The following is a 25,497-nucleotide window of genomic DNA, read 5'->3' as shown; positions in this document are numbered from 1 at the left end:
ATTTTAAGTTGGCAAGTAAGACCTATAAATATGCATAAGGGTGTATCGTGATTACATAAAAGACCGCATTGTACCATAAGCTACACTCATATGAAAAAGCTTGTTGTTGTTGTTGTTTAGTTGTTAAGTCATGTCTGACTCTTTTGCAAGCCCATGGACTGCAGCCCACCAGGCTCCTCTGTCCATGGGATTTCCCAGACAAAGTACTGGAGTGGATTGCCGTTTCCTTCTCCAGGGGATCTTCCCAGCCCAGGGACTGAACCTGAGTCTCCTGCATTGGCAGGCAGATTGTTTAACACTGAGCCACCAGGGCAGCCCCTATGAAAAAGACACATCTGTTCTCTCATCACATGAAATCAGAATGCTGCTGCACAGCCTCGTGTTCAGAAGGACTCGTAAAAATGATTACAAAAGGGTTGTTTAATTGGCTGATCATTTAATGATGATAGTGGTGTTTTCCTATTAAAAACTTTTAAATACTATTTAGGATTTTATTTTTAAAAAGTATTTTCGCTGGAAGAACATGAAAACAACAACAAAAACTAAGAACCTATAACTTTATCATCTAAAAATAACCAGATAATACTTTACTGTGCAGCTTAATTAAAAAAAATTTTTTTTTAACAGTAAGAGTTGACTTAGGAGTTACAAACACCACTGCTCAATGGCAATTAAAATTAGAGGCCTCTGGCCTAGTAACTCCGGAGAAGGCAATGGCACCCCACTCCAGTACTCTTGCCTGGAAAATCCCATGGACAGAGGAGCCTGGAAGGCTGCGGTCCATGGGGTCGCTGAGGGTCGGACACGACTGAGCGACTTCACTTTCACTTTTCACTTTCATGCATTGGAGAAGGAAATGGCAATCCACTCCAGTATTCTTGCCTGGAGAATCCCAGGGACAGGGGAGCCTGGTGGGCTGCCATCTGTGGGGTCGCACAGAGTTGGACACGACTGAAGCGACTTAGCAGCAGCAGCCTAGTAACTCAGCGGTAAAGAATCTGCCTGCAATGCAGGAGATGTACAAGATGCCAGTTCGAGCCCTGGGTCATGAAGATTCCCTGGAGGAGGAAATGGCAACCCACTCCAGTATTCTTGCCTGGAAAATCCCATGGACACAGGAGCCTGGTGGGCGATAGTCCATGGGGCCACAAAGACCTGGATATGACCGAAGCGGCTTAGCACACACAGCCTAGTGCTACTCAGTGCATGCATGAGTGCCGGACTATTTGTTACTAATCCACAAAGATAACTGTACGCATTCAGAGTGTTTAGTTTATAGCAACTTGCCATTCTTATCGTATGGGCAGACCTTGTCTAACTATGCTTTGCTTTCTTGTACTTGCCCATACTGCACTTTTTATAAAAGATTGTGGCAACCCTGTGTTGTCAGATGATAGTTATCGTTTTTTTTTAAGCAATGAAGTATTTTTTGATTGAGGTATATACCTTGTTTTGCACACCTAGTCTACACCTAGACTACAACATAATGTAAATATAATTTTTATATGCACTGGGAAACCAAAAATTCACATGACTCTCTATTGCAATGTTAGCTTTGGTGCGGCAATCTAGAACTGAGCCCACATATCTCCAAGGTGTACCTGGATGTTTTAAAACGTTGGTCTATAATGGATCAAAGTTTTTAGTTTGAGAGTACACAGTCTCTTGACTGGATACCTTACCAACAGTCCTGAGTGCCAGTTGGTTCCTCTGAGAAGCTGTAATAATCATAGTGTGGAGTACGGAGTGAAAAGGCAGGTTACAGAAGGTTCTCTGTTTACGTATGCATGTTAGGAGTGTGGGGGAAGTTGATCCTCTTTCTCTCAGTGGCCCTCTCTTGGTTATGAGATCCAGAGAGAGACAGTGTTATTTCCTGCTTTATACACATTTATATTTGGGGTTTTGTAACAGATGTATCGTACTCTCATAAAAATAGAAACAAAAAATATCCTCGCCATTTTAGGAGAAAAATGCCCAGGTCATGGACTTCTCCAGTGGTGTTTCCTGGCTGTCTTGGTTTGTCAGAACGGTTCCCCAGTCATCACAGCCCTGGGTCCAGGGACACAGGGAATTCACAGTTCATACCTGCTGCAGTGAAGTGTGTTTTTTTATAAGGGATTTTCAGAAGAAGAAAACATTTTCAAGTACTGATAAAGCCTTGTGTAAAGGAGGAATGTTTACTCTGGGTACCATCCGCTTCTTTTCTTTGCTTCTAAATGTGGTTATTTGTCTTCTTTTAAAAGGTATGGTTTCCGGAAGCCACCATATATTGAGCTGAAAGCTCGGCCAAAACTTGGAGAGAGAGAAGTGACTTTAGTTCATGTGACAGACTGGATAGAGAAGAAACTGGAACAAGAGTTCCAGGTACACCTGCTGGGTCATCTAGCATTTCACGCTGCGTCTAAAAGCGCCGGGCAGAACAGAGCTTCTGAACTGGATGGGGTTCAGGATCCTCCTTGGAAAATCTGATGAAAGCTATGGACCCTCATCTGGGGAAAGTACACGTGTGATCAAAGAGGCATAAAATTTCAGGTTTAGTTTTGGAAACCCTGAAACTCATCCACGCCCTGTTACATAGTCTTCAGAGGAAACTCAAAATGTGGGGGTCAAAGAGCAAAATGACTGTCATGTCCCAGTAGGCCTGGCGAGGGTTAAGTTGTCCATCTGCTGCGACCATCTTTGGACTTTTTCTCTAGGTGGGGCCTGGAATTGGCCAGTGAGTAGCACCTGGGCCGTGGTCAGGGACGTCATTCCTGCCCTTGTATGGTACCCACCTTGCTCAGTTTGTGTGCTTCTACAAACATCGTATGTGCAGTTTCCACCTGCCTTGGGAGTTCAAAGATGAATCCGGCCTGTCCCTACCCTGTGAACCTTCGAGGGTAGTCCTGGAGCTGACTCAACCAGAGCTCATTCTCCAAGCCTGTCTCTGCATTCTTCCACCACAGAAAATAGCAGTGTAGCCAAGGCCTTGCAATGAGCTATTTCTATTAAATTTTTATCAGGTTTTTGAGGCATAGTTGACTTTTAAGGTTTTATGGATTAACAGACTATTTTATAATGAATTTCACTTTCTGAAGAAGACCCATATTATGTTTGCAGTAGTACTTTCTGAGTCATTGCCTTTAAAATTATACTTTTTATTATCTAAAAACTATATTATTTAAAGGCTGTAGCTGTAAATATAACAACCAATTTATGGAAAGCTTTATTTTATCTCCAAAAGAAAAAGTACTTTGAACCTAGTTAGGGGAAAAACAACCTCATGCCTTTAGTTCTTTTCCTCTTTCCTACATGAGGAATTTGGGTGGGTCATCTCTTTTAAGAGTATTGGGGTAGAATGGTCACCCCTTCTAGGGAGCAGACTTTGGTGCATGGTATTCTCGAGGCAAGTTGGAAAGTCGAAGGGTAACTGTTTGCATTCTCCCAAGGCCACATGTTTTTGTTTTTGCTTTTGGAAGCATTGCTGAAGTTGAATACATTGCCAGAATTCACTTACATAAAATTAGTTTATAAATAGGCAAAGCACCATTACTGTCAATCACTGTTTATTCTTTGGGTGTTCATGATAGTAGGATTTCTTTTCTATGCAGCTTTAACTGGTTCTGGTTTGGGGGAAAAAAAATAGCTTAGTTTTTTGTTGGTAGGATTTTGAGTGCTAGGATAAAATTTACTTAGAACATGTGTTCTGGATATAGTAATTTGGAATCCTGTGAGCAGCTTACGCCCATTCTCTTAACGTTATTTATCAGCTCATGAGTAATTTTATTATATATAAGTGAACTCAAAGGCTGCTTCTGCCTCACAGCCTATTGGGTTCTCATGTTCACGCACTGGTGTTGATCCCTCAAGGCCTTCTGAATATCATAGAGGAATTAGTTTGGAATGTGTAAGAAAAGTTGTTTCATATGTATTTAAAAAACTTGTCTAAAGCCTAAAATTCTTATCAGAACACAATAGGGCAACTCCCAGAGAACAGAGCCTTGTTTCATGTCTGTTTCTTCTTTCTGCAGAAAGTTTTTGTCATGCCAAACATGGATGATGTTTATATCCCCATCATGCACTCGGCCATGGATCCTCGCTCCACTTCCAGCCTCCTGAAAGACCCACCTGTGGAGGCTGCTGATCAGCTGTGATGGGTGCAGTCCTGGTGTTCCCAGTAGTAGGAGATAAGCTCAGTGTGGGGTTCTCGGCTGCCATCTGGGCTGCAGCGCTGGCCTTTCCTTGTGCCAGCGCTCTGCCCTCTGCCTGCCGGTGCCGGTCCCACCCTGAGGTGTCCCGAGACTGGGGTCCAGATTGCCTGCTGCAAAGCTTTGCCTAAGCAAAGGAAAACTGGAAGGATCATCCCGGTGGGTCCAGAGATTACTGGTGACCCCCACCCTGGCTTTTCTAAGTCTACCAGGTTTTGTTGTCGCAAAAGAGCACATTAAGAGCAAAGCTGCACAGCTGGAAGGCTTCCCTTTGCCTCCTCGATGCCTCCAAGGTTTTTGCTCAGTCAGCCAGCGCAGTGGAACATTTTCTCACTTCTCCAGTTTGTGTGAGGCAGCCCCAGAGAACATCAGTGTAGTTCCATGTGTGGAGGGTGGGGAGTGGAATTTTGTGAGCTGTGTCTTTGCTGATAAAGATATGCATAGCAACTTACTCTTACTGTGTTTTGGAAGCAACTAGCCATAGAACATACAACTCTTAACACACTACCAGCTGGGGCGAGAATGGTGGGATTTATGTGTACATTAGGCAAAGCCATGAGATCAAACCATCCCATGCCTTCTACCAACAAGGTACAATCACCTGGTTTCTAACTGATCCCATTTTCCTGAGACCCGAGCATATGTGAAAATGTCAAACACTGCACAAGACTGGATTGGAGTGCGGCCTGGAAGCCAGAGCCACTGTCCAGCCACCTGGCACTTCCTTTGTGCTCTGGGAAGCTTTAAATAGGCGTCTTAAATGCCTTGTTAACCTAATTGGCTAGGGATGTTTTGTGGGCAGTTTCCTTTTCTGATGGCCAAAACAGGACTGCTCTCTTATCATCTTGAGTCAAGACCAAAAGTTCGCTCAACATCACACACTACAGATCTCAAAACTAACGTCACATTTAACATTGCCAACTTTATTTTGTGCACTTGCGTCAGAATGTCTAGTTTACAAGTTTCAGGGCTCTCAACTGTATAATTTGCTTTGAGAAGTACACTCAAAATACAAATTTTTAATGGTTTAAAGCTGCATTCAACATCAGACTTACCTTGGGTGACTTTTGACAACTACATCTGTGGACAAAGCTAATAGTGTTTTTTTAAACAGCAGCAGCACCTTGCCTGAACATGACTTTAAAGAAATTAATATATTGAAAAAATATATTTGAACCCTTATTTGATTACTTTAACTGCACCATTAAAACATTTGACTTAAATTATTGGACCATTCCAGTTGGTGTACTGTTCTCATTGTGTAGGCCAATTTGCCTGTCAGTCCGCATGTCGTCTTCACTGGTCTTATAATTTTTGTGCAATAATTTAAGGCAAAGGACTAGATGCACTATTGTGTAAAGAGATTACACATGACTGTACCTTATTGCACTTAATCAAATAGTATGTGGGGGATTTACAATCGCTTGCATTGTTTCACAAATAAATATCTCATGTCAAATACTAGATAAGCATCCAAGTTATTTCTACTTAATCCTGTTTAGAATAAACTGTGGCACAGAATCTGAGCAGTCAGCTGCCAATGGCAGCTTGTTTCTTGAGTGATCACTGGACTTATTCTGTTGAGGATCCAACGTAGACCACACCTTGGTATGGGCTATGTCCTTCGGTCGTGTCCAACTCTGCAACCCTATGGACTGCAGCCTGCCAGGCTCCTCTGTCCATGGAATTCTCCAGGGTAGAATACTGGAGTGGGTTGCCATGCCTTCCTCCAGGGGATCTTGCTGATCCAGGGATTGAACCTGCATCTGAGATCTCCTTCACTGGCAGGTGGACTCTTCACTAGCACTACCTGCAGAGCCCTCCTAGGCTGAGTTCGCACCAACTGCCTACTAACTTGGAGCCACCTCCATTATTAAGCAACAAAGCCGTTGAGATATGGCACTGGTGCATTCTCACCTTTCAACACCTGCCGCCTTATCCTCGGAACTGATGCACATTTCAGCTAAGCTTCAGAGCCTGTTGTCATCTGTTTTAACTACAAATTGGCACTTGCCATGTACCCCTCCAAGGATTAAATCCTGTGTTGCTGCAGCTGGTGACCTTCAACACCCACCCCCTACAAGTGGAGAGCAGTAATAAAGCACTCTGCTCCAGGCAGGGACTGGCAGAGAGATCTTCAGATACATTTTCAGGAGCTGAGTTCAACTTTCTCCCTTCGTTGTCTACAAAAACACTGAAAACCTGACAACTGTCCCTGTGACTAGCAAAAGCGGAAAACTAGAGAAACTAGTGCTCAATTGCATGCATTCCCTCACCAAAATCTCTTTTGTACTGACTTGCTTCTTTGGAGCAGTGCTCAGAGCTATGTTTCCTGGGCTGCCCCTCATTTTGCCTCTAATACAACTAGAGTCGCCTCTTTGCCACCCGTGGACTGCAGCACACCAGGCTTTCCTGTCCGTCACCAACTCCAAGCTTGCTCAAACTCATGTCCATCCAGTGGATGATAAAACAACTCTCCCTTTGTGCACGTTTTTAAAACACCCAGAATGTGGATTGCACCTGCAAGTAGGTGCCTATGTTGTGCCCTGTGGCAAAATACCTTGGTACTGTGAGCTGTTCACACTGTCTGGGGCATACCCTATAAGTCAAAGTGAAGTCGCTCAGACGGGTTCAACTCTGCAACCCCATGAACCGTAGCTACCCGGCTCCTTCCTCTATGGGATTTTCCAGGCAAGAGTACTGGAGTAGGCTGCCATTTCCTTCTCCAGGGGAATCTTCCCAACCCAGGGATCAAACCTGGATTCCCTGTATTGCAGACAGACGCTTTACCGTCTGAGCCACCAGGGAAGCCTATTTTTAAGTAGTCCGCGAATACCCCTTATAAAGTTAAGTTCGTGAAGCCCAAGACCTGGAGGCCAATTCCAGTGGAGTACACCACGGCACTTGAACCGTTAAGGCCACAGCCTATTTCTCATCTCCTCTGCCTGCAAATGGCCATCCACACGGCGGTTAAATGAAGCTGCGCATCTCACAGGTCCCCATGAAAGTGACACTCGGACTCAGTGAAGTCACAAGAAATAAGAGACTACAGGACCCCCGACGTCTTCCCCAGACCCCTGTATACCCCGCCCCGGCAGCCCAGGGCGACCGTGTCGCTCGCGGTTAAAAGGGCCGCAGCCGCGGGGGCAGACGACCCCAGTTATGCGCGAGCATGTCCTCTGGCGCTGCAGCCTGACCCCCGGCGCCACGCGCAGGCGCGGCGGGGGCTCAAAGGCAGCGCGTCGCGACACACAACATCGGACACCACCACTAGGATCAAACCATTTTATTGAGGGGCTTCGGGGGAAGATCTTAAAGCTGGGAGGACAATGACATCCGACGTCCTTCTCGAGCCATCTGCAAGAACAAGAGCTGTGGGTGAGAAGTGCGATGTGCCCGCAAGCCCGTCTCTTCCCAGCCGCCGAGGCAGCCCGACTCAGACTCCAGTTCGCATCACCCGCGTCAGCAGTCTAACACGTGCTTTATTTGGGATGTCATCACCGCAGGCCGCCCGCCCTCCGCCCGACTCCCAGGCCCTCGAGACCTGGTACAGACCTGCCCCAGAACAAAGCAGACACCACCTCACCTGCCCAGCTCCGCAGCTGCTGAAAGGAAAGGAAACTGGCCTGGTTTCTACTTAAAGAAGCAGATCGGATGTAGTTGGGCGGGCCTTACCGCTATTGACCAATTGCAAGTTAAAACTTCCTGCCACGTGACCTTAAAGTAACTCACTGATTAGCTGGACTCGCTGAATCCTCCAGAGTATAGAGTGGTTACATGCCAACCATAGAGATGGGTGTTAAGCAAAGGCTATGTCATGCAGTGTCCTAAGTTCTGATTTCTTTCCTCACCTAGGTCACCGGCTTGTGAGTGATGTATCTCTCTATAGTACACAAAACGGAACCGAACAGACAGTAGGGCGCAAGAAATGCCTAACCTGTTAGGTATTCAGTTCCACGAGCTAAGCTAGGAGCTGAGGTGACAATAGTCTTGCCCCTGAATTTAAAGTAACCTGTTCTGGCAGAAAAAGCTTGCATTTGAAAGCAGATCGAGGTGCTACCAAATCCTGACTTTGTGATGAATTCGCTTCTTGACCTTGATCACTCAGCCTTTCTGAACTTCGATTTCTGAAAAACAGAGAAATCCAAAATAACAGTGGTGTACAAGGATTACATTAATGTCAATCAACTGATACATTCTAAGTGGTAAACAAATACGTGTGTTTGAAGTACTGGTGTGATGCGGAAGGCTTATGTGATTATATTACTTTAATAAATGCTAAAATAGAAGTAGCTTACTTCGGAGGCCGAAAGGAGAGACGGTCTAACTTTGGGAAAGCTGAAAGTACTTCTAAGTACCGAGATCAAACTGTGAGGCAGGCACATTATTCACAAGTGGACAATAAGAATATGTCCTTGCTATCTGGGTTTGATTTGGGCTTCCAAGGTAGCTCACCACGTAAAGAATAAGAATGCTGGTTAGATCCCTGGATGGGGAAGATGCCCTGGAGGAGGAAATAGCAACCCACTCCAATATTCCTGCCTGGAGAATTCAATGGACAGGAGCCTGGCAGGCTACAGTCCATGGGGTTACAAAGAGTTGGACACAACAGAGCACTCACACACTCTGGGTTTGATATACTGGGAGGAGAACAGAAAACACACAGGCACAATAATCTGTTTATCACTACTTCCTTTATATGTTTTCCTTGGGAATTAATTTCCTTTTTTCTCCCAACTTAATAAGGAAAGTTTATTGTTTTCTGTAATAATGAAAGCATTTCAGCCTGTGTTTGTAGTTTAATAGGACTCTTACTTTCCTTATTTTCTACATACTCTTTAGTTAAATTTCTAAATTCTTCTTTGGTCCAAAACAATCATTGTTTTGGCAAGTGTATTGTAACCTGTAGATGATGTGGACTTTAAGAAAAACCCACAGTGTAAGACGTGTGAGCTGAGTTTATTCAGTGTCTTACTGGGGATTTTAGGCCAGGAGACAGAGAGCTATGAGAAACTGTTCCCAAGAAGCAAGGGAGGAGCCAAGAAATACATGAATTTTTTGCTGGGAAAAAAAAAAAAAGAAAACAAATATAGTTGAACATCAAAGATTACTGCCTTTCACAAAGAACAGCCATCTCAAGTTAATGATTTTAGTGCTTTTCTATATATGGGAAAAGGCAAGAATCTGGAGGTTGTAGACATTTTTCCCTAGATGTGTATCTCAACTATCTAGGGGCCAGTATCCAAAGCTAAGAATGCTTCCTATTTTTCTCACTCCTGATTCCCCTCAGGTCCCCTGTCAGTGGTGGGCAACTGCAGCAGCTAATGGCTTGATCCTTGTAGAACTGGAATGGCAGGCAACATTTTTTTTCTTTACAATGATTATTTTCATTGCTGTTTAATAAACTTTTGTTTTTAATTTCAACATTTATTACTCTGTAGTACAGTTTCTGCATTGGGAAATTAATTAGTTTTCTTTGTGACCTAAAACATGATCTATTTTTATAAATATTCCACGGATTCTTGAAATGGAGATATTTTCACTATCAGGTATGGATACTGACATGCAGCCTGCCAGGCTCCTCTGACCGTGGGATTTCCCAGGCAAGAATACTGGACTGGATTGCCATTCTCTTCTCCAGGGGATCTTCCTGACCTAGGGATAGAACCCGGGTCTCCTGCATTACAGGCAAATTTTTTACCGTTTGAGTCACCAGGGAAGCTCTAATATGTTTTCCAATATGGTAAGTGTAAAAATGATATCTTTAATGTCAGTCATGGGCCAGATAAAGGCCCATGAAGTTAAACGGTTCTATGAAGACCTATAAGACCTGCTAGAACTAATACCCGAAAAAGAAGTCCTTTTCGTTATAGGGAACTGGAATGCAAAAGTAGGAAGTCAAGAGATACCTGGAGTAACAGGCAAATTTGGCCTTGGAGTACAGAATGAAGCAGGGCAAAGGCTAACAGAGTTTTGCCAAGAGAACACACTGGTCGTAGCAAACACCCTCTTCCAACAACACAAGAGAAGACTCTACACATGGACATCACCAGATGGTCAATACTGAAATCAGATTGATTATATTCTTTGCAGCAAAAGATGGAGAAGCTCTATAGAGTCAGAGAAAACAAGACTGGGAGCTGACTTTGGCTCAGATCATGAACTCCTTATTGCCAAATTCAGACTTAAGTTGAAGAAAGTAGCGAAAATCACTATACCATGGAGTTCAGTTCAGTTCAATTGCTCAGTCATCTCCAACTCTTTGCATCCCCATGGACTGCAGCATGCCAGGCCTCCCTGTTCATCACCAACTCTCGGAATTTACTCAAACTCATGTCCATTGAGTCAGTGATGCCATCCAACCATCTTATCCTCTGTCGTCCCCTTCTCCTCAGGCCTTCAATCTTTCGCAGCATCAGAGTCTTTTCAAATGAGTCAGTTCCTTGCATCAGGTGGCCAAAGGATTGGAGTTTCAACTTCAACATCAGTCCTTTCAATGAATATTCAGGACTTATTTCCTTTAGAATGGCCTGGTTGGATCTCCTTGCAGTCCAAGGGACTCTCAAGAGTCTTCTCCAACATCACACTTCAAAAGCATCAGCTTTCTTTATAGTCCAATTCTTCATCCATACATGACTACTGGAAAAACCATAGTCTTAACTAGATAGACTTGTTGGCAAAGTAATGTCTCTGCTTTTTAGTATGCTGTCTAGGTTGGTCATAACTTTTCTTCCAAGGAGTAAGCATCTTTTAATTTCATGGCTGCAGTCACTATGTGCAGTGATTTTGGAGCCCAAAAATATAAAGTCTGACACTGTTTCCACTCTTTCTCCATCTATTTGCCATGAAGTGATGGGACTGGATGCCATGATCTTTGTTTTCTGAATGTTGAGCTTTAAGCCAATTTTTTCACTCTCCTCTTTCACTTTCATCAAGAAGCTCTTTAGTTTTAAAGAGCTTTAGTTTTTAAGGGTGGTGTCATCTGCATATCTGAGGTTATTGATATTTCTCTCAGCAATCTTGGTTCCAGCTTGTGCTTCATCCAGCCCAGCATTTCTCATTATGTACTCTGCATATAAGTTAAATAAGCAGGGTGACAATATACAGCCTTGACGTACTCCTTTTCCGATTTGGAACCAGTCTGTTATTCCATTTCCAGTTCTAACTGTTGCTTCCTGACCTGCATACAGATTTCTCAAGAGGCAGGTCAGGTGGTCTGTATTCCCATCTCTTTCAGAATTTTCCAGAGTTTATTGTGATCTACACAGTCAAAAGCTTTGGCATAGTCAATAAAGCAGAAATAGATGTTTCTAGAGCATGCAGATATGACCTAAATCAAATCCCTTATGATTACACAGTGAAAGTGACAAATAGATTCAAGGGATTAGATCTGATAGACAGAGTGCCTGAAGAACTATGGACGGAGGTTCATGACATTGTACAGGAGGCAGGGATCAAGACCATCCACAAGAAAAAGAAATGTAAAAAGGCAAAATGGTTGTCTGAGGAGGCCTTGCAAATAGCTGAAAAAAGAAGAGAAGCTAAAGGCAGAGAAGAAAAGGAAAGATATACCCATTTGAATGCAGAGTTCCAAAGAAAAGCAAGGAGAGATAAGATAGCCTTCCTCAGTGATCAGTGCAAAGAAATAGAGGAAAACAATACAATCTACAGATCTCTTCAAGAAAATTAGAGATAGCCAGGAAACATTTCATGCAAAGATGGGCTCAATAAAGGACAGAGATGGTATGGACCTAACAGAAGCAGAAGATATTAAGAAGAGGGCAAGAATACACAGAAGAACTATACAGAAAAGATCTTCATGACCCAGATAACTACAATGGTGTGATCACTCACCTAGAGCCAGACATCCTGAAATGCGAAGTCAAGTGGGCCTTAGAAAGCATCACTACAAACAAAGCTAGTAGAGGTGATGGGATTCCAGTTGAGCTATTTCAAATCCTAAAAGATGATGCTTTAAAGTGCTACACTCAATATGCCAGCAAATTTGGAAAACTCAGCAGTGGCCACAGGACTGGAAAAGGGCAGTTTTCATTCCAATCCCAAAGAAAGGCAATGCCAAAGAATGTTCAAACTACTGCACAATTGCACTTATCTCACACGCTAGCAAAGTAATGCTCAAAATTCTCCAAGTCAGGCTTCAACAGTAAGTTAACAGTGAACATCCAGATGTTCAAGCTGGATTTAGAAAAGGTAGAGGAACCAGAGATCAAATTGCCAACATTTGCTGGATCATCAAAAAAGCAAGAGAGTTCCAGAAAAACATCTGCTTTATTGACTATGCTAAAGCCTTTGACTGTGTGGATCACAATAAACTCTGGAAAATTTTTCAAGAGATGGGAATACCAGACCACCTGACCTGCCTCCTGAGAAATCTGTATGCAGGTCAAGAAGCAACAGTTAGAACTGGACATGGAACAACAGACTGGTTCCAAATCGGAAAAGGAGTACGTCAAGGCTGTATATTGTCACCCTGCTTATTTAACTTATATGCAGAGTACATCATGAGAAATGCTGGGCTGGATGAAGCACAAACTGGAATCAAGATTGCTGAGAGAAATATCAATAACCTCAGATATGCAGATGACACCACCCTTATGGCAGAAAGCAAAGAACTAAAGAGCTTCTTGATGAAAGTGAAAGAGGAGAGTGAAAAAGTTGGCTTACAACTCAACATGCAGAAAACTAAGATCCAGTCCCATCACTTCATGGCAAATAGATGGAGAAAGAGTGGAAACAGTGTCAGACTTTATATTTTTGGGCTCCAAAATCACTGCACATAGTGACTGCAGCCATGAAATTAAAAGATGCTTACTTCTTGGAAAAAAAGCTATGACCAACCTAGACAGCATTTAAAAAGCAGAGACGTTACTTTGCCAACAAAGGTCTGTCTAGTCAAAGCTATGGTTTTTCCAGTAGTCATGTATGGATGTGAGAGTTAAACTATAAAGAAAGCTGAGCACCAAAGAATTGATGTTTTTGAAGTGTGATGTTGGAGAAGACTCTGGAGAGTCCCTTGGACTGCAAGGAGATCCAACCAGGCCATCCTAAAGGAAATCAGTCCTGAATATTCATTGGAAGGACTGATGAAGCTGAAACTCCAATCCTTTGGCCACCTGATGCAAAGAACTGACTCATTTGAAAAGACCCAGATGCTGGGAAAGATTGAAGACGGAAGGAGAAAGGGATGACAGAAGATGAGATGGTTGGATGGCATCACCAACTCGATGGAATTGAGCTTGAGTAAGCTCTGGGAATTGGTGATGGACAGGGAAGCCTGGCATGCTGCTTTCCATGGGGTCACAAAGGGTTGAACACAACTGAGTGACTGAACTGAACTGATGGGCCAGGTATGGTGTCATGTATATTGTTGATTTAGTCCTCTTAGAAATGCTGAGCTTGCATTTTAATCAGGGTTTAGTGGTTGTAAGTGATGGCAACCCAACTCAAACTAGCTGGTCTAAATAGGCTAGCATGTCTGACTCTTTGTAACCTCATGGACTGTAGCCTACCAGGCTCCTCTATCCATGAGGTTTCCCAGGCAAGAATACTCGAGTGGGTTGCCATTTCCTACTCTAAGGGATCTTCCCAGCCGAGGGATTGAAACTGCATCTCGCATCTCCTGCATTGGCAGATGGATTCTTTACCACTGGTGCCACCTGGGAAAGCCCATAAATAGGGAAAAGTTTAGTTAAACAGGGGAAGACAAGCCATGCAGGCTGATCTCAAGGCAACTAGAGGCAGAACTTAAGTTTGTCCTGGACTCCTTTACCACATCTGTGCTTCTCTTTGTCAGGTTTTTTTTTTTTTTTTTTCTTTTGAAATGGCTTTCATTACAGACAGAGGCAGCTCCTGGGCCTCACACTCCTGGCTTTGCCAGTAGAAAGGAAATGAGTCCTTTTTGTGGCTCTAGTTGGGGCCAGATCGGATACAAGCATACCCATGGGTCAAATAAAGGTGTCAGATGGGTAGCTGTTTTGGTCAACTATTACTGCATAACAAACAACTCCAAAATTTAGTGGTATTACACAACAGTACTTTTATTATCTCTCACAATTCTGTGGGTTAACTAGCCTTGTTAACTGAAAACAGTTGGCCTCTTTTATCTTTTGCCTCAAGCCCAAAGACATAGCCAAGCCAAAGATTGGGAGAAGGAAGGATTTATTACTTGCAGGAAGTAAGGAGAATGCCTTTTCATACTGTTCATGGGGTTCTCAAGGCAAGAATACTGAAGTGGTTTGCCATTCCCTTCTCCAGTGAGATGTGAGAGTTCGACTATAAAGAAAGCTGAGCACCGAAGAATTGATGCTTTTGAACTGTGGTGTTGGAGAAGACTCTTGAGAGTCCCTTGGACTGCAAGGAGATCAAAGCAGTCAATCCTAAAGGAAATCAGTCCAGAATATTCATTGGAAGGACTGATGCTGAAGCTGAGATTCTGATACTTTGGCCACCTGATTCGAAGAACTGACTCATTGGAAAAGACCCTCATGCTGGGAAAGATTGAAGGCAGGAGAAGGGGATGACAGAGGATGACATGGTTGTATGACATCACCGACTCTGATGGACATGAGTTTGAGCAAGCTCTGGGAATTGGTGATGGACGGGAAAACCTGGCATGCTGCAGTCCATGGGGTCTCAAAGAGTCGGACACAAGTGAGCAACTGAACTGATCTGAACTGAAGGAGAATGCCAGGGATATTTCACAGAGCAGTGTCTCCCCAAACAGCAAAATTAGGGAAGTTTTAAGCTAAGGGAATATTCATATTCACGAACGGGCTGGGGCTGTGTGTATTCATAAAGGGATCTGAGTAAAGGAGAATTCAGCACAGAACTGGGGCAGTGTTTGACAGGGTCCAAACTTTAGTTGCTTGAAGTCACAGAGGTCAGAAAAATATCAACATCATTCTTTAGGTTCAGACCAGTCTGGGGTCTTAGCCATCCTCCACCTAGGAGGGGGCTTAGTTCCTGTAGAACAACTCCAAGACCATACCAGTTTATTATGTATATCCCTTAAGGAGGAACTTGAACTCTTTTACTGCTGAACTATTAAATATATATATATATATATATATATATATATATATCCCATGCTGGCATATATATATATATATATATATATATATATATATATATATATATATAAAAGTATAGTTGACTTACAATGTTTCAGGTGCAGAGCAAGATGATTCAGTTGTACAAACACACATATATTATTTTTGAAATTATTTTCCATTTTAGGTTTTTACTCACTGAACTGTTTTTTCTTGATGTTGTCCTTTGTTCCTGCGTTCCCTCACTTTCCTTGTGTGTGTGCTTAGATGCTCAGTCGTGTCCAAGTCTTCACAACCCTGTGGACTGTAGCCCACCAGGGTCCATGGGATTCTCCAGGCAAGAATACTGGAGTGAGTTGCCATTTCCTCGTCCAGGGGATCTTTCCAACCCAAGGATCGAACCCAGGCCTCTTGCAGTGCAGGCAGACGCTTTACCATCTGAGTCACCAGGGAAGTGCCTTATTTGACATGCTGTAAATAAGTGTTGTACTTTTGGCTCTGCTTCGAGGTGGGCGAGCGGACCTGAGTTCAGTTTGATAATACAGTCCCTTGAACGTGGTAAACGTTTGATAATTGCCGTTGAATTCCTTGTTCTGAATCTTCTTTGTGTAACTGCATCAGTAAGACGCTTTCCATCCTGCTTTGACGAGGTCTCTTGTGTGAGCCCTGGTCTCCCCTTTTCTTTTTCTAGTAAAGACCCAAATAACCCTTGCTATGGACTTGATGGGTCAGATGGTAAAGAATCTGCCTGCAATGCAGGAGACTCGGGTTCGATCCCTGATTTGGGAGGATCCCTGGGAGAAGGGAATAGCAACCCGCTCCAGTTTTCTTGCCTGGAGAATTCCAGGGACAGAGAAGCCTGGTGGGCTACAGTCCATGGGGTTGCAGAGTCGGACACAACTGAGCGATTAACACACACACACAACCCTTGTTCACTGTCTTCTAATGTCTCTCAAATGCCTGTCTTTTGCTTTAACTCTCTTCCTGAAGCATCTCACTCTGCTGCCTGGTAAGAAAGCCCAGCCTGACTCTAATGCCCATCCTGCCTGCCCTGCTTACCTCCCACAGTTCCTCCAGGTAGAAGTCAGCACGAGCTCACTGATAAGTCAGCTAGGGCTTCCAGGAAGCCACACATGCTTTTCCTTTCTCCAGGCTTTTGTTCAGATCCTTCTTTCCCCCCAGACTATCCTTCCCCTTGTCAAATCTGACAAATGGTCCAGCCCAGATACCCCTTCTTCCACGAAGCCCTCTTTGTTCTATCTATCCCGTTCCTTTCCTTCCGCCAGACCCATCTTTCTCATGAAGACCATCAGTTCAGTTCAGTTCAGTTCAGTCGCTCAGTCGTGTCCGACTCTTTGGGACCCCATGAATTGCAGCACGCCAGGCCTCCCTGTCCATCACCAACTCCCGGACTTCACTCAGACTCACGTCCATCGAGTCGGTGATGCCATCCAGCCATCTCATCCTCTGTCGTCCCCTTCTCCTCCTGCCCCCAATCCCTCCCAGCATCAGAGTCTTTTCCAATGAGTCAACCGCATGAGGTGGCCAAAGTACTGGACTTCCAGCTTTAGCATCACTCCTTCCAAAGAACACCCAGGACTGATCTCCTTCACAATTAACTGGTTGATCTCCTTGCTGTCCAAGTGACTCCCAAGAGTCTTCTCTAACACCGCAGTTCAAAAGCATCAATTCTTTGACGCTCAGCTTTCTTCATAGTCCAACTCTCACATCCATACATGACCACAGGAAAAACCATAGCCTTGACTAGACGGACCTTTATTGGCAAAGTAACATCTCTGCTTTTCAATATGCTATCTAGGTTGGTCATAACTTTCCTTCTAAGGAGTAAGCGTCTTTTAATTTCATGGCTGCAATCACCATCTGCAGTGATTTTGGAGCCCCCCAAAATAAAGTCTGACACTGTTTCCACTGTTTCCCCATCTATTTCCCATGAGCACCATAGTTCTCTTTTAAAGTTAATTTCTGCCTTCTTGCGGTTTTCACAGTTGGCCTTATACTTTGATGCTCTCTGTGCACATCTCATCACCTTTGGTGTTGTATAGTCAGTAAGTTGTGCCCGACTCTTTTGCGACACCATGGACTGTAGCCCACCAAGCTCCTCTGTCCATGGAATTTCCCAGGCAAGAATACTGGAGTGAGTTGCCATTTCCCTCCCCAGGGGATCTTTCCAATCCAGAGATTGAACCGTGGTCTCCTGCATAGCAGGCAGATTCTTTACTATCTGAGCCACCAGGGGATGCCCTCGATGATATTTGTTAAAAGAATGCATGAATAATGAGTGGTAACCATGCAAGGTCAAAGATGACATCACCTGCAAAACGAAGAGGATGAAATTATAGCTGAAGTTTTTCTGCTCTAAAATTTGGTTCTATCTGTGAATGAGCTCTCTTACAAAGAAAGGAGAGAGAGAGAGAATAGGTAAGGTTTATATCTTGAGCCTTAAGAAACACAGTCTGGAAGGAGGAAAAAGAGTAGATAGACAACAGGAAAACTAGAAAATAGTACTCTCCAAGGAGGAAAAGCCTAAGAAAAAAAGGACTGTTAACATACCTGGGCGAATTCTGTAGCGGCCTAGTGGTTAGTCTTACTGCTGAGGGCCCCTGGTTCAATCCCTGGTGGGGGAACTAAGATCCTACAAGCCTCATGGCCCGGCCAAAAACAAACAAAAAACAAGAGAGGGCCAGAGTGAAAAAGATGAAGCAAGCCTGCTAGGATTATACCGGAGGAAGAATGTTTATGAGCTGCCTGAGAGTACTTTCCAGAGACTTCTGTGAAAATCAGCCAGACTCCAGGGGATTAGGAGGTATTGGAGGCACTATGAGAGGATGGCTGTTTCCACGTTGGCACTGAAGCAGCCCTTTGAGAATATTAATATACTCTTTGACCATCTGATGCAAAGAGCCAACTCACTGGGAAAGACCCTGATGCTGGGAAAGATTAAAGGCAGGAGGAGAAGGGGACAGCAGAGGGTGAGACGGTTGGATGGCATCTCCGACTCAGTGGACATGAGTTTGAGCAAGCTCCAGGAGATGGTAAAGGACAGGGAGGCCTGGCGTACTGCAGCCAGTGTGCTCTCAAAGAGTTGGAGACCACTGAGCAACTGAACTCCCACACTGGTACCGCTATGGATGCTTCACCATCGTGGCATATAGACTCAGCACAAATGGGTGGTTCATATAATGCAACCTCTCAGAGGCAAGTGAACAAATAATCAGACAGGACTGGGCTGAGCTCCCTCCCGGGGCAGAAACCCCACGGGAAAGTCCACTCTTCTCTCCCACGTGGCTGCTCGGTAACTTTTGTGGGTCGTGCTTTTTGCACAACCAACCCCCAGTTGAGAGACTCACATGTTATTGGAGGCAATGCCCTTTATCATCACATATTTGTACAAACTTCTGGTTGTTAATAGTATTCCAGCAGCCTGGGCTGCTGCTTAACCACCTTTACGGGCCACACAATGGGGACTTTGTCACAACACTAGGGACGGGCAAGAATAACACCGATGAAGGGGGAACACTGCAGCAGCTATGGCTTCTTCGAAGTTATGTTGATAGCTGAGTTCTTTTCTTTCTTCCTTTTTTAAAAATATTCTTTTTTGTTGTTGTTGTGCTGGGACTTATCTGGGGGTCCAGTGGCTAAGAATCCGTCTTCCAATATAGGGAACTTGGGATTGATCCTTGGTTTGAAACTAAGATCTCACATGCTTTACAGTGCAGCCAAGAAAAAAAAAAAAAAAAATCTGAGTTGTGCCTCTTACTAGCTGTGTGTTACCCACCTGGCTGTTAATCTTTTAAAATTCCAATGCATCATCTGTAAAATGGGGCCAAAAACACTACCTCGTAGAACTGCCGATAACATGAGCTGGTCCTATAATGCATGCGTTTTTTGCACATTTTAAAATAATAGCCAACAGCCAACAAATATTGACTGTGGATAAGAAAGAATTATTTTTGTGGTACAAGAAAAGTGCATGGTAGATTGGACTCTGTGGTAAAAAGAGGTTCTTTTAGAGTGAGCATCACAGTCATTTCAAATCCCAGAACAGGAAGAACCAAACTTCTATTTACCTTACTACCAAACTGCTCAGTGACAGCAGCTTTGAAAAAGTTTCCCATTTAGCTTGCTACCAGAGAGTCTTGCTTCATCATTTTATTTATCTCTTAACTACCCCACTACCAATGTCTGCTGTAAGTGCAAGTATGTTTGGGAGCAGTAGCAGCATGAAAATCATTAAAAAAAAAAAAAAAAGTGGGTCTATTCTGATAAAGACATTGTTCCTTTGATATGGTACTGGAGCTTTCAAGCATGACCTCCATTTCTGGTTTTACCAGATTTTCCTTTCAAGTCTTCTTCAAAAGGAACTAATCTCTCACTAAAGAGCTGTCTGCAAACTAACCTCACAATCATGTTTAAATGAAATTTTGGAGGGTTTCAAATAGAATCGAAACTTTGTTTCAGCACAAACTTTTGCAGGCTGGGTCGTAATTTCTTCCACTAGAGGGCGAAATTTGCTAAAATAAATAAAAGGAATTACTGGCCAGAGGGATTAACACCGGACATTAGGAGTGAGCTGGGATTCCAGGATCTTGGCTGCCCTTCTCAACTGCAGAAACTGGAAAACACACACTCTCCACCCCACAGGGCTCCACCCCAGAAGATTCTGAATCAGTGGGGGGAAGAAGGCATAAAAAGGTGTTGGAAATCTATTTTTGAAAACCTCTCCAAGTTTGGGAACCGCTGATTTAGAGAGAAGTGAAGATTTTAACTCAGTTTCTCCCACCACTAGCTCTCCCCTGCTGATAAAATTCAGGTCCTGCTTGCTCCAATTTTTGTTGAAAATATATTTATTAATTTATTTGGCTGAAAAAGGCCTTCACTGTGGCATGTAGGATCTTCAATGCATCATGAGCCTTGCGGCATGTGGACTGACTAGTTGTGGCACACCAGCTTAGTTGCTCTGCAACATGTGGGATCTTAGTTCCCAGATCAGGGATTGAACCCATGTTCCCTGTACTGCAAGGCGGCTTCTTTAACCACTGGACCACCAGGGAAGTCACATGTTGAACATACATTTTAACCTTGGTGGAAAAAGAGGGCTTATCTTTACCCTAAAAACATGACCTTTGCTTTGGGTAGAGGATGCTATTTAATACAACTTCCAGAAAGGTCATTTACTGACCATTTTCTGGTCTTTTCTATGGTCAGGTCCACTTCAAAGGCACCCTATAGAAGTATTTCCATTTCTGTCTATTTATCAGCGATGCCAGCTTTTGCTTTATCACAAGCAAAAAACTCTCTGAAACAATACTTGACTGTTGAACAAGACTGTGGGCAATGCTGCCATAAATAAAACCAGAACTTATCAGTATGAGTTGCCAATCAAGTGGAGACATGCACAAGACAGATGGACTGATTAAGCATACGAAAAATCAAACTGGTGCATAAGAAATTTGGATTACCTAAAACAGTGCAATTATGGCCTGGAGATTTGGTTCAAACAAGTACAAGATAAATATACCTACCTGGACCCGTCTCCTTGGAATGGATTTTTTTCTTTATTAAATCTTTAAAATTGATTTATGAGTCAGATTGAGGTAAGCATTCCCCTTTGTGTTTTATCTACTGTGCTTACAGGGTCACAGTGACATTTTCAATTGTCAAAGGGCTTCCAGAGTTCCAGCACAGAAAGTTCCCCTCCTGGATTTACTCTATTAGAGGAAAAAAGCACCAGAGAAGGGATGTGAAAGCAGCATTATCCAGTCAAGCTTCTCTTTTAACTCAACCCTGTGGTCTTACATCGGGAAGCCCAGGGTGGGAAGCCAGGTGTGGCCTTACACATCCTGTGGTCCTCTTGCAAGCTGGACAGATAATCATTAGAGCTCCTCCCACTTTCCATGGGCTCCTCCCACTTCCTGTGGGCTCCTCCCTGGCCACTTGGACACCCTGGCTCCAGGAATGATGGAGCTTCTGTTACTGCACATCTCTTCCCAATCCCAAACCTCTCCATCTGCATTTTGACATGCAGATAACACTTTTCAAAAATGTGTCTACTCTGTGTTCTAGTGTGTCTAGTAACAGACACACTAAAATGTGTCTAGTTACCAAGATTGGTCCTCCCTTAAACTGATGTGTTGGATTCTCCAACATGAGTAGTGTTTAGTCCCTCGACTGTGACAGGCATATCAGGTTGGGGATGGGGAATCAGTTCAGTTCAGCAGCTCAGTCGTTTCTGACTCTGTGACCCCATGAATCACAGCACGCCCTTATGGCAGAAAGTGAAGAGGAATGGGGAATATTGTTGGGGAATTTTGTTGATGGGATTTTAGTTTACTGAGAGCATTTCCTTTTTTTTTTTCCCCCAATATTTATTTATTTGGCTGTGCCAGGTCTTGGTTGCAGATCTTTGATCTTCGATCTTTGTTGTAGCATGCGGGATCTTTAGTTGCTACATGCAAATTCTTAGTTGCAGAACGTGGGATCTGGTTCCCTAACCAAGGATCGAACCCAAGCCACATGCATCGGGAGCATGGGGTCTTAGCCCCTGGACCACCAAGGAAGTCCCGCTATGAGCATTTCTGTTTGCTGAAATGAGATAAGATTGGCTCATATATGTCCAGACCAGACATCTGGTCAGTCCTCCACTACTTTTTTTTTTTCAAACTGAAGTACACTCTGGGAGATAGTGAAGGACAGGGAAGCTTGGTGTGCTGCAGTCCATGGGTCACAAAGAGCTGGACATGACTGGGTGACTAAACAACAATAATTTAAGTACAGTTGATTTACAGTGTTGTATTAGTTTTAGGTATACAGCAAAGTGATTCATATGTGTGTGTGTGTACTTCAGATTCTTTTCCATTATAGGTTCTTACAAGATATTGAACACAATCCCAACTACTTCTTTATTTTCCCTAGCATTGCTTACTTGTTTCCCCTAAACCCTGAAAAATCTTGGACTGTCATATGAACAAGTCAAGAAAAATTAGAGAAGTCACTATCCTTGTTTTCTTCTTCTCCTAGAATATAGAAATATACTTCCAACCTCTCTCTTGTTACAATGTCCTCTCTCCCAGTTTTCACCTATATAAGTGGAGGGCAGCATGGGACCCAGTGACCAAACAGCTTCCAGGCTCTTTAAATGAGGCTAAGAGCCCATAGCCTTCAAATGGACCTTGTACTAGTCCTCAACAAACCCACTTTCTCCAAGCTTGACACATGTCAAGCTTCACAAGGTCACATCTACAAATGCCACATAAACACACATGACACCAGCAGCCAAAAATGGTTTCTTTGTTTGTAATTTTTGGCCAATGACTTGGCCATGGTTATACCAAAGGGAATTGGTGGCTGTTGGATATGATTTGAAGGGGAATTCCTGAGGGCAAAGAAAGGGAAGAAAAGGACCTTTGGGTTAACTGAGGCGCAACTGGAGGGCACCAGGGATGTGAACTCAGCAATAGCCACGCGCAGAGCAGAAACGCCGGGTTTGCAGGAATCCCCTGCCAGCTGCCTGCCTTCGCTCAGGAGACCACCGACGATCCCACTACGGCGGGGCTCTAGACTCAAGGCACCGCCTGTCTCCTGGTCTTTCCTGATCCAGCCTGACGCAGAGGGTCCCTAGACGGAGGTCAGTGGGACCGCCTGGGGCAGGGAATGCGCCCACTTGGCCGGGTTACCGGCCTCCACTTGCCTCAGACAAGTTCTTTGCCTCGTTCACTCAGCTCCCCTAGATGCCCAACACAGAGGCCTGGTCCTCTTCTCCCGCCGCCGCGGCCAAGGGACCCAAGGCCAGCTGGAGGCCTTTGGCACCGCCTATAACCCCGCCCCCCGCGACAACCCCGCCCAGACCAGCCCAATCCCCGCCCCGAACCAGGGCCCCGCCCAATCCCAGGCCCGCCTCTAGGTCGGCCCCGCCTCCGGCCCCGCCCCGACCGGAAGAAGCGCCGGCGCCCGGCACTTATAGGGCCGGGAATGGGGGTGCCGCCACCGCCTAGTCAGCGCTGCGTCCCCTGAGTCCCGGCCGCCGCCGCTCTGTCGTCGCGACGCCCCCGCCCCGTCCTCTGCCCGCCTGCCCGCACCGCCCCCCTGGAGCCGGCCGGCCGGCCAGGAGCCAGGCCGAGTCCTCGCCATGCTTGTTCGATTGCTGCTGCTGGCATTGCTGTTACCCGGCCCCGGGGTGAGTGACCGGGAAGCTTGGGGTGGGGGACAGCGCGGCACGGGCTGGGGTCCGAGCCGGGAACGCGGCGGCTTGCGGCGGCGGCGGCCCCAGGCTCCGTGCGCCCGCCGGGGCGGAGGCGACGCTGGGCGTGGAGAGGCGGCCTCCTGACCGGCTCGAGTGGCGGCCACGGCCGGCCCCGCCAAGGCGTCCGCCACCCATGGGCCTCGCTGGCCGGCGCGGCTGTCACGAGCAGCGCCTCCCGGGCCGCGTGCTCTCCGACGCAACTTTGTGTCGCCCTGGCGGCACCTCAGGGTGTCCAGAAGGCCCGGGGCCCTTGGGAGGCCGTCCCACCTGTCGGACCCTTTCCACAGGTGGGAGCTGGCTTGGCCTGGCGGTGGACGCGGAGGGAGGGCAGGAAGGGCCCTGTGGCCAAGGGGAAGGGAATGTCTTGCGTTTATAATCCTCGCTTGAACTTTCCAAAATGCGAAAACTTTGGAAAACAAATGCCACTGAAAGTGGCTAAGCATTCTTTCCCCAAGAGTTGATTCTGCTTACCTGCCTTGCAGGTTTCTTGATATTGGAGGCAGCGCGCTTCCTTTGGGGGCAGCAAGACTTCCTTAAGCAGGTTAAGCGGTGGGAATGGGACTCGGTTTAAAAAACCCCATATGGGACCAGCGGTGAGGCTTCTCCTAAACTTTAAACGATAGACTGTCTCCTCGTGGGAGAACACCGCGGGGCTGTCCGAAACGTCTTTTCATCTTTTTTTTTTTTCTTTTTTCTCTGTAGAGAAGAGCCTGGTTTACATTTATTTAACGATTTCAGACCTTCTCTCAGGCTGTGGACTCGGACACCTTGGCTGGGAGGACATTTTGTGGACAAACTCGGCTTTTTTTTTTTTTCCCCCTTCTGGTTGGAAGAACCTAATTTAGGTGGTTTTTTTTTTTTTTAACGTATTGTTCAGGATGTGGGCATGGCACACTGGAGCAGGTTCTATTTAATGACCTCCACTTTGTACTCTTTAATATGGTGTATCAGGTACTAGGTGTTCAGGTGAAGAATGGACGTGTGTGTCCCTGAGTGCCATAGCGTGAACTCTTTGGAGGTTATGCATTTTAGGTAAATACTAGTCTGTGCTCTTGGGGTAGGTAACAAGAATTTGGAAATAGCTGAAGAAGTAGGAGGCCATTTTTTTTCAAATTCAAGTTCATTTTTTAAATTTTGTACACACTCCACAAAAGTCATGGAAGTTAAGTTTTCCTTCTGGTTGAGGAAAAAAATCCACTTTCTCAACAGGAGTCAGGTTTTGAACTTGAACATTTCATCTTGGATTGGTTAATTGGTGCCTGGCATCCGTTCACAAAAAAGAGTGTGAAGAGGATGACCAAAGTGTATGACATGGAAACCAATCATCGCATATCATCACTGTGTATCTGGTTTTCTTTGCCACCTCTTTTCGTTTACTGTTCTGTCACTGGATTCTAGTGTTTCAGTTATTGAAAAACTTTGGCTAAAGAACCAAAAATAACTGTAGCCTTTAACTGGGACTATAGTTTCAGTTCATGTAAATATTTCCAACTTGTATTGAGAATCCAAAATTCCCAGAGTTCTTGGTAAAAGAGTTCAGACCCTTTATCAAAAGGTTATGCTAGAGTGTAACAGCTCTTTAGGGAAAAGGTCAGAATTTCACTCCCAGAATCACCTACCCGTAAAAATTTCGATCTCCAAACATGGTGGGAATTGTTATTTTTTAAAATCTTTTTTTTCCTTTAGTTAGCTTTTGGCTGTGCTGGGTCTTCGTTGCTGTGCTCGAGCGTCTCGTTGCAGTGGCTTCTCTTGTTGCGGAGCACTGGCTCAGTAGTGGTGGTACACGGGCTTAGCTGCTCTGTGGCACGTGGGATCTTCTCAGACCAGGATCGAACCCATGTTCCCTGCATCAGCAGGTGGACTCTTATCCACTGCACCAGCAGAGAATCCAGGAATTATTATTTTGAAGTTCTAAATGCAGAGTTTACAGTTAAGCTAGGCTGCAGTGATGTTCCGTGCAGAATGTAGAGCTGTAAAATCA

General features: G+C 44.8%; 2 protein-coding genes, 1 long non-coding RNA gene and 2 other non-coding genes across 8 annotated transcripts in view; 2 read left to right on the top strand and 3 right to left on the bottom strand.

Annotated features, from left to right (window-relative positions):
* The window catches only part of TEX2 (testis expressed 2), a 111,088-nt gene extending 105,437 nt beyond the window's left edge, over positions 1–5,651 (top strand). For all 4 annotated transcript variants that reach the window (XM_060395772.1, XM_042256179.1, XM_042256178.1 and 1 more), the window contains 2 exons: positions 2,244–2,364; positions 4,011–5,651. In XM_060395772.1, the coding sequence (XP_060251755.1) occupies positions 2,244–2,364; positions 4,011–4,133 (244 nt within the window). In that variant the 3' untranslated portion in view covers positions 4,134–5,651. The remainder of the gene's footprint in view (positions 1–2,243; positions 2,365–4,010) is intronic.
* A 1,644-nt stretch (positions 5,652–7,295) lies between these two features.
* Positions 7,296–7,428, bottom strand: LOC114117091 (small nucleolar RNA SNORA76). The gene has a single exon (XR_003590882.1). It is a non-coding gene; the product is annotated as a small nucleolar RNA SNORA76 (small nucleolar RNA).
* Positions 7,429–7,458: 30 nt separating this feature from the next.
* On the bottom strand, positions 7,459–24,305 carry LOC114116957 (uncharacterized). Its single transcript, XR_006061258.2, has 3 exons — positions 23,988–24,305; positions 7,743–8,314; positions 7,459–7,544 (listed from the first exon to the last, which is right to left on the bottom strand). It is a non-coding gene; the product is annotated as an uncharacterized LOC114116957 (long non-coding RNA).
* Positions 7,622–7,691, bottom strand: LOC114117067 (small nucleolar RNA SNORD104). The gene has a single exon (XR_003590859.1). It is a non-coding gene; the product is annotated as a small nucleolar RNA SNORD104 (small nucleolar RNA).
* Positions 23,230–25,497, top strand: part of ERN1 (endoplasmic reticulum to nucleus signaling 1) — an 83,548-nt gene continuing 81,280 nt past the window's right edge. The window contains exon 1 of the mRNA XM_027974337.2: positions 23,230–23,450. Within this exon, the coding sequence (XP_027830138.1) occupies positions 23,403–23,450 (48 nt within the window). The 5' untranslated portion in view covers positions 23,230–23,402. The remainder of the gene's footprint in view (positions 23,451–25,497) is intronic.

The sequence above is a fragment of the Ovis aries genome, chromosome 11 (genome assembly GCF_016772045.2).
Source record: "Ovis aries strain OAR_USU_Benz2616 breed Rambouillet chromosome 11, ARS-UI_Ramb_v3.0, whole genome shotgun sequence".
NCBI lineage: Eukaryota > Metazoa > Chordata > Mammalia > Artiodactyla > Bovidae > Ovis > Ovis aries.
The sequence above is the reverse complement of the archived record's forward strand: the minus strand, read 5'-3'. Positions and strand labels throughout refer to the sequence as shown.